This window comes from Salvelinus sp. IW2-2015, unplaced genomic scaffold, assembly GCF_002910315.2.
Source record: "Salvelinus sp. IW2-2015 unplaced genomic scaffold, ASM291031v2 Un_scaffold2578, whole genome shotgun sequence".
Lineage (NCBI taxonomy): Eukaryota > Metazoa > Chordata > Actinopteri > Salmoniformes > Salmonidae > Salvelinus > Salvelinus sp. IW2-2015.
This window is the reverse complement of record NW_019943888.1, coordinates 84,776-98,965: the sequence shown is the minus strand read 5'-3', so window position 1 is coordinate 98,965 and position 14,190 is coordinate 84,776. Positions and strand designations below refer to the sequence as shown.

At 48.3% G+C, this 14,190-nt stretch overlaps 1 protein-coding gene across 1 annotated transcript in view; it reads left to right on the top strand.

The window, feature by feature from the left end:
* Window positions 1-14,190, top strand: part of LOC112074315 (KN motif and ankyrin repeat domain-containing protein 1) — a 102,594-nt gene that overhangs the window by 46,337 nt on the left and 42,067 nt on the right. The window contains 3 exon segments of the mRNA XM_070440471.1: window positions 8,464-10,732; window positions 10,870-11,363; window positions 11,769-11,778. Coding sequence (XP_070296572.1) covers window positions 8,464-10,732; window positions 10,870-11,363; window positions 11,769-11,778 — 2,773 coding nt within the window.

Sequence of the window (14,190 nt, the reverse complement as noted above, 5' to 3'; positions counted from 1 at the left end):
TCGCAGAGGGAGGGTTAGGGTGGGCTAGCTGCCTTCTCCTCCTCCCTGAGGGAGGTTAGGGTGGCTGCAGATCTCCTTTCCCGCGCCTCCAGAGGGAGATTAGGGGTGGCTCAGCGTCCTTCTCGCCTCCAGAGGGAGAGTTGGGTGGCTCGCTCCTTCCCCCTCCCCTCCAGCGGGATTAGGGTGGCTCAGCTCCTTCTGCGCCCTCCACGATGGGCGGTTAGGGTGCTCAGGTCCTTCTGCCCCTCCAGCCTCATACAGCTCGCATGTAACTTCAGTCTGACCAGCCCAAGTCTCTACCCTCGCAATTTAGTTCAAGACAATTCACATCAGCTAGCCGGCGGTGTTAAACTCCTCACTGCCTGCCACATTGTTCGCGCAGCTTCATTACGTCAGTCAAAGCAGCGTTGTCTGTCAGTTTTTTTTCTGCGCTCTAAGGCTGGGCTGTGTTGGACTTTAGTCGGCTATAAACAGAAGCAGCTGGGCCAAGCTAGCTTAGACAGCTCGACTGCTTCGCTTCCTCGCCTCTAAATCTTGCCATCATGAGGGAAAAATTAACTATATGGTGTAAACTCATCAGGGCCAGCTATGCTGGCATAGGCTACGGGATTCTGACCAATACAAGAAGCAATTTCTGGAGGGGAGAAGGAGCTGAGCCACCCTAACCTCCCTCTGGAGGGGAGAAGGAGCTGAGCCACCCTAACCTCCCTCTGGAGGGGAGAAGGAGCTGGGCGCTGAGCCATTTTCCAGTGTTTGCTTTAGTCTGGAAAAGTTCCACACACAGCAAGACAAGGAGATGTGTGTTTGACCAGCCTTGTCATATACCATAGACTGTCCTGTCTGCATGTAGCCTACAGTCTCCTGACAGTCTGAAGCTTCTGGAAGTTGTATGACTCTCTCTCTCTGTCTGACAGAGGAAAGGAAGGCATTTTCAGTTGGAGCTCTGGAATTTGGACTGTGGTGTAAGCAGCTTTGACTGACCCCTGGGCCCCCCTCCTCTCCTGGCATCTAGGCAGTTTTGGACGTTAGTAATCACCATAGCTGTTAGCTTACCTCCTCGTCCTTTCCCTGTCTGGGAAACAGAGTTCATGTATTCCTGATGGGTTAGTCAGTGTTTCTATTTGGGGACAGTGTTAATGTTGCCATGTTCTTTTCACCCAAGTGGAAGACTGTGTGTGTTTACCTCCATCTCCTCCAATTCCACGGTAACAGAATTATCCTGAGACTCACTTTAAAATGTATGCCAAACAAAAACCATTGATTGCAACGTTAATCAAACTCTATGCATGAGGACTACTCTTAAAGGCCCAGTGCAGTCAAAAATATGATTGCCTGTGTTTTATATATATTTCCACACTATGAGGTTGGAAAAATACTGTGAAAATGTGAAAATTGCCCTTTTGGTGAAAGAGTTGATTTGGTGGGATGGAGTTTTGGCCTGATGACATGGATGAGCTAAATTACACTGAACAACAATATAAATGCAACATGCATCAATTTCAAAGATTTTGCTCATTTAAGGAAATCAGTCAATTGAAATACACTGCTCAAAAAAATAAAGGGAACACTTAAACAACACAATGTAACTCCAAGTCAATCACACCTCTGTGAAATTAAACTGTCCACTTAGGAAGCAACACTGATTGAGAATAAATTTCACATGCTGTTGTGCAAATGGAATAGACAACAGGTGGAAATTATAGGCAATTAGCAAGACACCCCCAATAAAGGAGTGGTTCTGCAGGTGGTGACCACAGACCACTTCTCAGTTCCTATGCTTCCTGGCTGATGTTTTGGTCACTTTTGAATGCTGGCGGGGTTTTCACTCTAGTGGTAGCATGAGACGGAGTCTACAACCCACACAAGTGGCTCAGGAGTGGCAGCTCATTCAGGATGGCAGCTCAATGCGAGCTGTGCGCAAGAAGCGTTTGCTGTGTCTTCAGCGTGTGTGTCCCAAGAGCATGGAGGCGCCTACCAGGCAGACAGCCAGTACCATCAGGAGACGGGGAGAGCCGAGGAGCGGCAAAACACCCACAAGCAGCGACCGCTACTTATGCCTTTGTGCAAGGAGGAGCAGGAGGAAGCACTGCCAGAGCCCTGCAAAAATGACCTACCAGCAGCGCCACAAATGTGCATGTTGTCTGTTCTTTGACCGTTGAGCAGACTCCATGAGGGTGGTATGAGGGCCCGAGCCGGTAGTCCCAACAGTGCCCGGCAGCGCCTTTGGCTTTACAAGCCCAACACCGTGCAGGAACGTTTTGGCATTTGCCAGGAAGAACACCAGGGATTGGCAAAATTCGCCACTGCGCCGCCCTGTGCTCTTCACAGATGAAGCAGGTTCACACTGACGCAACATGTGACAGACGTGACAGAGGTCTGGAGACGCCGTGGAGAACGTTCTGCTGCCTTGCAACGACCTCCAGCCAATGACCGCCTGGACATTTTCGCGTTTCGGGGGATGGCGTCAGTCAGGCTTCGGGCGTGGCTCAGTTTCATTTCGGGACTGTGGCCGCACACCCCATGTGCGCGTCAGCATGTGACTCGTTAGCCTCACCGAGGGGTAGCGCTCCAAACTGATAAGAGCCTTCCAGGACCGAGATGAGATCCTCAGACCCCTTGCAAGACCAGGTATGCTGGTGTCGGTTGGCCCTGCGGGTTCCTCCTGATGCAAGACAATGCCTAGACCTCATGTGGCTGGAGTGCTGTCAGCAGTTCCTGCAAGAGGAAGGCATTGGATTGCCATAATGGACTGGCCCGCCCATTCCCCAGACCTGAATCCAATTGAGCACATTGCTGGGACATCATGTCTCGCATCCATGCCACCAACGCCACGTTGCACCACAGACTGTCCAGGAGTTGGCGGGATGCTTTAGTCCAGTCTGGGAGAGACCATCAGGAGCATGGCCCAGGCGTTGTAGGGAGGTCATAGCAGGCCACGTGGAGGCCACACACACTACTGAGCCTCATTTTGACTTGTTTTAAGGACATTACATCAAAGATGGATCAGCCGATGTAGTTGTGGTTTTCCCACTTTAATATTTGAGTGTGACTCCAAATCCAAGAACCTCCATGGGTGCTTGAGAAATAAATTTGCATTTCTCCATTGATCATTTTTGCTTGTCGAATTTTTGTTTTCAGCAACATTCATAAACTATGTCCCATAAAGAAAACAAGTATTTAATAAGAGTGATTATCATTCATGTCAGATCTAGATGTGTTATTTAGTGGTCACCCTTAATTTTTATTTGAAGCAGTGTATATTCATATTAGCAGCTACCTAATTCTATGGGATTACGTGACCTGGGAATACAGATATGCACTTGTTGGTCACAGGATACCTTAAAAAAAAAGGTAGGACGTGATTATTATAACCAGTCAGTATCTGGCTGTGCCACCATTTCCTCATGCAGCGTTGACACATCTCCTTCACATAAAGTTGATCAGGCTGTGATTTGTGGCCTGTGGAAGATGCCCACTCCTCTTCAATGGCGTTGTGTGAAGTTTCTCGAATATTTGTGGGAACTAGAACACGCTGTCGTACACATTTGATCCCCACAAACATGCCTCAAACATGCCAACTGCTGGAACTATGTCTGACCGTCCGAGCAGCACTGCTTCTGCGGGTGACACTCTTCCCTCTCCCCATCGCCTACTCTCCCTCTCTCCCTCGTTCCCCTTCCCCTCCTCTCTCTTCCCTTCCCCTCTCTCCCTCTCTCCCCTTCCCCTCCTCCCTCTCTCCCCTTCCCTCGCTCCCTTCTCATCCCCGCCTCCTCCTCTTCTCCCCCTCCTCTCCTACTCTCCCCGTCCTCTCCTCTTCCCCTTCCCCTCCTCCCTCTCTCCCCCTCCTCTCCTCTCTCCCCTTCCCCTGCCTCTCTTCCCCCTCTCTCCCCTCTCCTCTCCTCCCCTCTCCCCCTCCTCTCTTTCCTTCTCTCCCCCACCTCTCTTCTCTCTCTTCTCCCCTCCTCCCTCCTCTCCCCCTCCTCTCCTCTCTCCCCTTCCTCTCCTCTCTCCCCTCCCTCCTCCCTTTCTCCCCTCCTCTCCTCTCTTCCCCTTCCCCTCCTCTCTTCCCCCTCTCTCCCCCTCCTCTCCTCCCTCTCTCCCGCCCTCCTCTCTTCCTTCTCTCTCCCCCACCTCTCTTCCCTCTCTTCCCCCTCCCTCTCCTTCCCTCCTCGTCCCCCCTCCTCTCTTCCTTCTCTCTCCCCCACCTCTCTTCCCTCTCTCTCCCCCTCCTTCCTCCCTCTCTCCCGCCCTCCTCTCTTTCCTTCTCTTCTCCCCACCTCTTCTTCCTCTCTCTCCCCACCTCTCTTCCCTCTCTCTCCCCCACGTCTCTTCCCTCTCTCTCCCCTCCTCTCTTCCCTCTCTCCCCTCCTCTCTCAGCCTATCTCCCATTTGTGTTCTGTAACAACTGCTGGATTTGATTAGTGTGTGTTCTACTTTTGTCATTCCCTGTCGCCCAGAAACACAATGTACTAAAACTTACTTTAAAACAGGTACAGATGAACTAACGTCAACGATGGCATGCTTTACCAATGTTACTGCAGCTTTGTTGATTGTCTTAAAAAGGCCCAGAAATGGTGAGTGTGTGGTCCATTATAACATAGTTTCTCTACAGCCACATAGTTTCATCCTGACCTCAACCCTCCTCAACCTCTCCTCAGTTAAAATAATTAGCTCCCTCTCTCTCTTTCCCTCCCTCTCCCTCTCTCTCTTTCTCTTTCCCTCCCTCTCTCTCTCCCTCTCCCTCTCCCTCCCTCTCGTCTCGCTCTCGCTCTTTCTCCGGCTCTCGCTCTCATTCCCTCCCTCTCTCCCTGTCTCTCTCCCTCTCCTTCTCCCTCTCCCCCTCTCTCTCTCTCTCTCTCCTCTCTCTCTCTCTCTCTCTCTCTCTCTCTCTCTCTCCTCCCTCTCTCTTTTCTCTCCCTTCCTCTTTCTCTCTTTCCCTCCTCTCTCTCTCTCCTCTCTCTCTCTCTCTCCTCTCTCTCTCTCTCTTTCTCTCCCTCTCCTCTCTATTTCTCGCTCTCCCTCGCTCTCTTTCCCTCTCTCTCTCTCTCTTTCCTCTCTCTCTCTCTCTCTCTCTCTCTTCTCTCTCTCTCCTCTCTCCCTATCTCTCTCTCTCCCTCTCTCTCTCTCTTTCCGCTCTCATACCTCGCTTGGCAGAAGTATGTGAAACAGTTTATTGGTGTTTAAACCTTGTAGCAGTGATTGTCTGTTGGGATTGTACACCTAAACGTGCACCATTACCTGACACATGGCGTGCGTCTGAACTTGGTCCTGGTCAAAAGTAGAGCAACTATATAAAATAAAAGTGGTCACAGAAACAATATGCAGGTGATATAGCAGGTGTAGCAAAATGCTTATGTTATTACTGTAGAATGTCTAGCAATACAGAAAATAATCAACCAATCTAATACAAGAAATTCAAGCAATGTAACAATCCAATAGATATATTAGATGAAGCTATGTGGAGAGTACAGCTATGTGGAGAGTACAGCTATGTGGAGAGTACAGCTATGTGGAGAGTACAGCTATGTGGAGAGTACAGCTATGTGGAGAGTACAGCTATGTGGAGAGCACAGCTATGTGGAGAGCACAGCTATGTTGAGAGCACAGCAGCATGTGGCGAGCACAGCAGCTATGTTGGCGAGCACACAGCCTATGTGGCAGAGCACAGCAGCTATGTGGCGAGCACAGCAGTCTATGTGGCGAGCACAGCAGCTATGTGGCGCAGCATACAGCATGTGGCGAGGCACAGCAGCTATGTGGAGAGTACAGCAGCTATGTGGAGAGCTTACAGCAGCTATGTGGAGAGTACAGCTCTGTGGAGAATACAGCATGTGGAAGTCGGAAAGTTTACATACACCTTAAGCCCAAATACATTGTAAAACTCAGTTTTTCACAATTCCTGACGATTCCTTTTCACGATTCCTTAAATCTAGTAAAAAATGCCCTGTCTTAGGTCAGTTTAGGTCACACTTTCTTTTAAGAATGTGAAATGTCAGAATAATAGCTAGAGAGAATGATTTATTTCAGCTTTTATTTATTTCATCACATTCCAGGGGTCAGAAGTTTACATACACTCAATTAGTTTTGGTAGCATTGCCTTTAAATTGCTTAACTTGGTTCAAATGTTTTGGGTAGCCCTTCCACAAGCTTCACACAATAAGTTGGGTGAATTTTGGCCCATTCTCCTGACAGAGCTGGTTGTAACTGAGTCAGGTTTGTAGGCCCCTTGCTCGCCACACTTTTCAGTTCTGCCCACACATTTTCTATAAGATGAGGTCAGGATTTTGGACGGCCTCTCCAATTACCTTGACTTGCGTTGTCCTTAAGCCATTTGCCACAACTTTGGAAGTATGCTGGGGTTCATTGTCCATTTGGAAGACCCTTTTGCGACCAAGCTTTGACTCCTGACTGATGTCTTGAGATGTTGCTTCAATATATCCACATAATTTTCCTACCTCCATGATTGCCATCTATTTTGATGAATGCCACCAGTCCCTCCTGCCTGGCAAAAGCACCCCCACAACATGATGCTGCCACCCCCGTGCTTCACGTTGGCGATGGTGTTCATCAGCTTGCAAGCCTCCCCCTTTTTCCTCCAACCATAGCGATGGTCATATGGCCAAACAGTTCTATTTTTGTTTCATCAACCAGAGGGACATTTCTCTAAAGTACGATCTTTGTTCCCATATGCAGTTGCAAACCTGTAGTCTGGCTTTTTATGGCGGTTTTGGAGCAGTGCCTTCTTCCTTGCTGAGTGGCCTTTCAGGTTACTGTCTGATATAGGACTCGTTTTACTGTGGATTATAGATACTTTTGTACCTGTTTCCTCCAGCATCTTCACAAGGTCCTTTGCTGTTGTTCTGGGATTGATTTGCACTTTCTCGCACCAAAGTACATTAATCTCTAGGAGACAGAACGCGTTCTCCCTTCCTAGAGCCGGTATGATGACGGCTGAGTGTACCATTTGTGTTTATATACTTGCGTACTATTGTTTGTAGAGATGAATGTGATACCTTCAGACGTTTGGAAATTGCTCCAAGATGAACCAGACTTGGAGGTCTATAATTTTTTTCTGAGGTCTTGGCTGAATTTCTTTACTACTTTGCCACTGATGTCAAAGCAAAGAGGCACTGATGTCGAAGCGTAGGCCTTGAAATACATCCACAGGTACACCTCCAATTGACAGAGATGATGTCAATTAACCTATCAGAAGCTTCTAAAGCCATGACATCAATTTTCTTGAATTTCCCAAGCTGTTTAAAGGCACAGTCAACTTAGTAGTATGTAAACTTCTGACCCACTGGAATTGTGATAAGGTGAATTATAAGTGAAAAATCTGTCTGTTAAACATTTGTTGATCAATTACTGTGTGTCATGCACAAAGTAGATGTCCTAACCGACTTGCCAAAACTGTAGTTTAGTTAACAAAGAAATTTGTGGAGTGGTGAAAAACGATTTTTAATGACTCCAACCTAAGTGTATGTAAACTTCCGACTTCAACTTTACATGGGGCATCAGACTCAAGGTGCAGGGCAGAGTACTTGGGAGTAGACGGCAAGTGATGGCTGTTTAACAGTCTGATGGTAATAGAAGCTGTTCAACAGTCTGATGGTAATAGAAGCTGTCAACAGTCTGATGGTGATAGAAAGCTTGTTCAACAGTCTGATGGTAATAGAAGCTGTTCAACAGTCTGATGGTATAGAAGCTGTTCAACAGTCTGATGGTAATAGAAGCTGTTCAACAGTCTGATGGTAATAGAAGCTGTTCAACAGTCTGATGGAATAGAAGCTGTTCAACAGTCTGATGTGATAGAAGTTGTTCAACAGTCTGATGTGTGATAGAAGCTGTTCAACAGTCTGATGGTGATAGAAGCTGTCAACAGTCTGATGGTGATAGAAGCTGTTCAACAGTCTGATGGTGATAGAAGCTGTTCAACAGTCTGATGTGATAGAAGCTGTTCAAAGTCTGATGGTGAATAGAAGACTGTTCAACAGTCTGATGGTGATAGAAGCTGTTCAACAGTCTGATGGTGATAGAAGCTGTCAAACAGTCTGATGGTGATAGAAGCTGTTCAACAGTCTGATGGTAATAGAAAAGCTGTTCAACAGTCTGATGGTGATAGAAGCTTGTTCAACAGCTCTGATGGTAATAGAAGCTGTTCAACAGTCTGATGGTAATATCTGAATATATAACAGTCTGGCTGTAATTCTCATAGAGAGGATGTTATGCTCTTCTTCTCATAGAGAGGAGTGTTAATGTTCTTCTCTTCTTTCTCATAGAGAGAGCAGTGTTAATGTTCTTCTCTTCTTCTCATAGAGAGGGGAGTGTTAATGTTCTTCTCTTCTTCTCATAGAGAGAGGACTGTTAATGTTTCCTTCTCTTCTCATAGAGAGAGGAGTGTTAATGTTCTTCTCTTCTTCTCATAGAGAGAGGAGTGTTAATGTTCTTCTCTTCTTCTCATAGAGAGGGGAGAGAGGTCTGTCAGCAGCAGTACTGAGGCCACGCCCCCATATGGCTACCAGCTAGACCTGGACTTCCTGAAGTATGTGGACGACATACAGCGTGGCAACACCATCAAGAGGCTGAACATCCAGCGGAAAGCCAGGCCTGTCCGGCCGGCGGCGGGACCCGTGCCCAGGGGAGGTTGCTCTGGTGGGGGCAGTGAGTACAGTGGGCAGGGCCATGCTGAATGGACCTCCACAGGCTCCCTACCCTCCTCCAGTGAAGAGGCACAGCAGAGTCCCCTCTTCTACCCCTCCCCACAGCATCACCCTCCCCCCACCCTGATTTACCACGCCCATGCCCCTCTCCCGTCCTGTGAGCCTCCCCTTCCTCCCCTACCCCCTGAGGGCTACCTGAGCCTCCCCGCCGAACCCAATCAACGGCCCCAGCCCCCCTCTCCGTGGGAGCCTCCCCTCCTCAACCCCCAGGTTGAGAAGACCCTGATGGAGACGAGGAGGAGGTTAGAACAGGATCGCCTCCTCATGCAGCCCCCCTCCCCCTCCGGACCCCCAAGCCCTGCTCCTCGCCACCGCCTGGCGTCCTTCGGAGGGATGGGGGGGTCCAGCACCTCCCTGTTCTCCCCTAGCACCCCCCAGCCCCTGCTGCCCAACGGGGGTGGAGGTAGTGGAGAGTACAACCCCTACTACACTTCCATGGGTTCCTCTATCCACCACAGCCCCATGTCCTCAGGCATGACCACGCCGGCCAGCAACGTGTCTCCGCTCCACCTGCAGCACATCCGGGAGCAGATGGTGGTGGCCCTGCGGAGGCTGAAGGAGCTAGAGGAGAAGGTGAAGACCATACCTGTCCTGCTGGTGAAGATAGCCGTGCTGCAGGAGGAGAAGAGACAGATGACCTGTCAGAAGAACCAGAGGCTGGGGGTGGGGGGCGTAGTGGGGGGGGGGTTCAGGAAGAGGTCCTATAGCGTGGGCAGTGCTGACCAGCTGGACCCCCAGACACATACCCTGCAGACCCAGGAGCTGCACATCATGGAGCCAGAGGGCCAGGAGGGTCAGGGCCATAGTCAGAGTACCAAGGGGATGGAGGAGTTCAGGAGGCTGGCTGCAGAGGTCCGAGCCCTGGGGGCGAACAGCCAGGAGCAAGGCTCTCACCAGGCCAGGCAGACCCAGACCCACAATAACAACAACCAGCTCACCTCCACGGCAGTCGGCCCAGATGAGAACATGAACGACGCCACGGTGGTCGCCCAGAGGAAGTCGCCGGTGATGACGACGGTACAACAACGACACTTCTACCGTGACGTCGGAATGGCGACGGAGCAGCGTGAGACGCGCAGTGCTGGGACGGGCGTGACGGAAGCCATGTTGGGCGTGACCAGCGAGGTGGAGGCAGAGTTAGACTTGCAGCAGCAGACCATCGAGGCCCTGAAGGAGAAGATCTACCGGCTAGAGGTGGACCTGAGAGAGACCACCCACCTGATGGAGATGTCCAAGCTGAAGCTAGAGCTGCAGGCCGCTGGGGGAGCCAATAGGAAGAGGGCTGATAAAGGCTGCCAGGTGCGGCCAGACACCTACAGCATGGCCTGCCAGGCGCGGCCAGACACCCAGAGCACTGGCTCAGAGACCTGGCGAGTCCAGACAAACAGCCAGGGAGTGGGGAACCATCTAGAGACCAGCCATGCCTCCACAGGAGAGACCCTCCACACTGTAGGGGTAGGGGTGTCCTGTCAACCCAGCCTGAGACACACTGCTTCGGGACCTGACCTGCCTATGGAGAGATGGCTGGTGCAGGAGAGGGTAGAGGTGCAGGACCAGTGTGTGGGTAGGCAGTTGGAGGTGTGTGACCAGGGGGTGGGGGTGGAGGTGGGGCTGTGTGACCAGGGGGTGAACACTGATGAGGAAGTAGACAGTCTAGAGCTGTGTAAGTCCCGGGAGACAGAGGCCAGGGAGAGGGCGAGCAGGTCGGTGGGCGTTGGGGAGTGTTCTAGAGACGTCGCTGTCAGACAGCTGGGGACTAACCCTGTCCTGGGCGTCACCACGGACTCTGCTGTCATGGTAACCCCAGACACAGCCTCCCAATACACCAGCACCCTACTGGAGACCGCTAGCCAACACACCAACACAGAGACAGTGGTGCTAGTTGACGGCTGTACCAACACTGCCCTGGTTCACACTGCTGAGAAACACACCAGCACGCTAACCAATCACACAAGGACTGTCGCTGTGGGCGAGGGGCTGGTCAAAGACCCACAGACCGTTCCCAAAACCAGGTACTTTTTCAATTAGATTCATTTAACAATTTAACAACACAATTTAACCACATGTGGATATAATACAATATATTTTAAATCATGTTTTTTGAACACATAAAAGTGTAATAAAATGTTTCTATTGTGGTCGTTCTTAGGTCTATTGCCGTGGGAAACACAGCGGAGAGAGACGGCAGTCCAGAGGAGGCATGGTCGGTCCAGACCAAAGAGGTGGGCGTCGGCCTGGTCGGCATCCACACCAACTTCCTGGTCGGCCTGAAGACCCGGAACATTGCCTGTGGCCCCTCCCACCTGGACGGAACCGCTGTTGCCGAGGAGACCATTGCCGTGACGACTGTTGTACCACCCCAGGCCCAGGCCATACCACCACCCCAGCAGGTGGAGGGGGGGGCAGGACTAGACCACTACATAGAGAGGCTTCAGAAGCTACTTCAGGAACAACAGATGCTATTGACTGAGAACTACAGTGAGCTAGCGGATGCTTTCGGACAGCCCTGCTCTTCTCAGTTCACCCACTTTGGTTCTATCAACAGCCAGCTGGTCAACACTCTGACGTCTATCAACTCTGTCATGAAGTATGGCAGTGCTGAGGATCTGAGGACACAGCGAGATGACAGCAGCACCGCTACAGGTATGCCACACAGTCTAATAGGTTGAGTCATTACAGCAGGCCAGACAGACCATTTATCTATTGTTAGCCCGTTCTCTTCTCAGTCTGGTTAGTATTGACCCTGTTTACAGAGCTGAAAGACTAATAACACAGTCACGTTCTAACATTATCGCTGTACTTTAGAAATGCTATTTATTATCATGTTTTAGGAGGTTTATGTTTCGGTTAAGAATTCCTACAGGATAGCCTCAACATTTGGCACACTCTTACCCAGAGCAACTTACAGTAGTGATACATTTTCGTACTGATCCCCCGTGGGAATCGAACCCACAACCCAAGACAGTATCACCAAAAACATTACTGTCCCTCACAACACTAAACACCTGGTGACACTTTGTATTTGTAATTTTTATGGATCCCCATTAGCTGCTGACAAGTCAGTTCAGCAGAAAGTAAGGCAGTTATAGATTTTTAAAAGCATTACAATAAATTCACAACAGATTTCATAACATATTAACTGTGTGCCCTCAGGCCTCTATTCAACTACCACATATCTACAGTACAAAATCCATGTGTACGTGTGTGTATTGTGTGTATGTTATCTTGTGTGTATGCATGTGTCTGTGCCTGTGTTTGTGTTGCTTCACAATCCCCGCTGTTCCATAAGGTGTATTTTTATCTGTTTTTAAATCTGATTCTACTGCTGCATCAGTTACCTGATGTGGAATAGAGTTCCATGTAGTCATGGCTCTATGTAGTACTGTGTGCCTCCCATAGTCTGTTCTGGACTTGGGGACTGTGAAGAGACCTCTGGTGGCATGTCTTGTGGGGTATACATGGGAGTCTGAGCTGTGTGCCAGTAGTTTAAACAGACAGCTCGGTGCATTCAACATGTCAATACCTCTCACAAATACAAGTAGTTATCAAGTAAATTGCTCTTCCACTTTGAGCCAGGAGAGATTGACATGCATGTTATTAATATTAGCTCTCTGTGTACATCCAAGAGCCAGCCGTGCCGCCCTGTTCTGAGCCAATTGCAATATTCCTAAGTCCCTCTTTGTGGCACCTGACCACACGACTGAACAGTTGTCCAGGTGTGACAAAACTAGGGCCTGTAGGACCTACCTTGTTGATCGTGTTGTTAAGAAGGTAGAGCAGCTATTTATTATGGACAGACTTCTCCCCATCTTAGCTACTGTTATATCAATATGTTTTGACCATGACCGTTTCCAATCCAGAGTTACTCCAAGAAGTTTAGTCACCTCAACTTGCTCAATTTCCACATTATTCATTACAATATTTAGTTGATGTTTAGTGAATGATTTGTCCCAAATACAATGCTTTTTGTTTTTGAAGTATGTAGGACAAACTTATTCCTTTCCACCCATTCTACTAACTGCAGCTCTTTGTTAAGTCTTGAAGTCATTTCAGTCGCTGTGGTAGCTGACGTCTATAGTGTTGAGTCATCCACATACATAGACACTCTGGCTTTACTCACAGCCAGTGGCATGTCATTAGTAAAGATTGAAAAAAGTAAGGTGCCTAGACAGCTGCCCTGGGGAATTCCTGATTCTACCTGGATTATGTTGGAGAGGCTTCCATTAAAGAACACCCTCTGTGTTCTGTTAGACAGGTAACTCTTTATCCACAATATAGCAGGGGGTGTAAAGACATAACACATATGTTTTACCAGCAGCAGACTATGATCGATAATGTCAAAAGCCGCACTGAAGTCTAACAAGACAGCCCCCACAATCCTTTTATCATCAATTTCTCTCATCCAATCGTCAGTAATTTGTGTAAGTGCTGTGCTTGTTGAGTGTCCTTCCCTATAAGCGTGCTTATTGTTGTTAATTTGTTTACTGTAAAATAACATTGTATCTGGTCAAACACCATTTTTTCCAAAAGTTTACAAAGGGTTGTTAAAAACTCTTAGGGAATTTTAACCTAAAATGACATACCCAAATCTACAGTGGGGAGAACAAGTATTTGATACACTGCTGATTTTGCAGGTTTTCCTACTTACAAAGCATGTAGAGGTCTGTAATTTTTATCATAGGTACACTTCAACTGTGAGAGACGGAATCTAAAACAAAAATCCAGAAAATCACATTGTATGATTTTTAAGTAATTAATTTGCATTTTATTGCATGACATAAGTATTCGATACATCAGAAAAGCAGAAACTTTAATATTTGGTACAGAAACCTTGTTTGCAATTACAGAGATCATACGTTCTCTGTAGTTCTTCACCAGGTTTGCACACACTGCAGCAGGGGATTTTGCTGTACTCTATGACCATCTACTGCATCTTGCCTATGCCGTTCTGTACCATCACTCATTCATATATCTTTATGTACATATTCTTTATCCCTTTACACTTGTGTGTATAAGGTAGTTATTGTGGAATTGTTAGGTTTAGATTACTTGTTGGTTATACTGCATGTTCGGAACTAGAAGCACAAGCATTTCGCTACACTCGCATTAACATCTACTAACCATGTGTATGTGACAAATACAATTTGATTTGATTTGATTGTTTGATACCATGCCATTTACTCCACCAGACATTATATGAGCCATCCTTCCCTCAGCAGCCTCCACTGAACTATATGGTAGCTGTAACATTTAAATGACCAAAACAAAAATCAGAACAGATTGAGGTACTACACAATTAGATCAAGCAGTTTGATTTTCTCTTTCGTTTTTGAGCCCACGGTGAGAAGGCACCAGAGCCTGCTGTGCTAATCAGTTTCCACTAGATAACACAGCCACAAAGTCCATGAGAGGATCAAATCAAATTTTAGTTATTCACATGCGCCGAATATAACAGTTAGACCTTACTGCT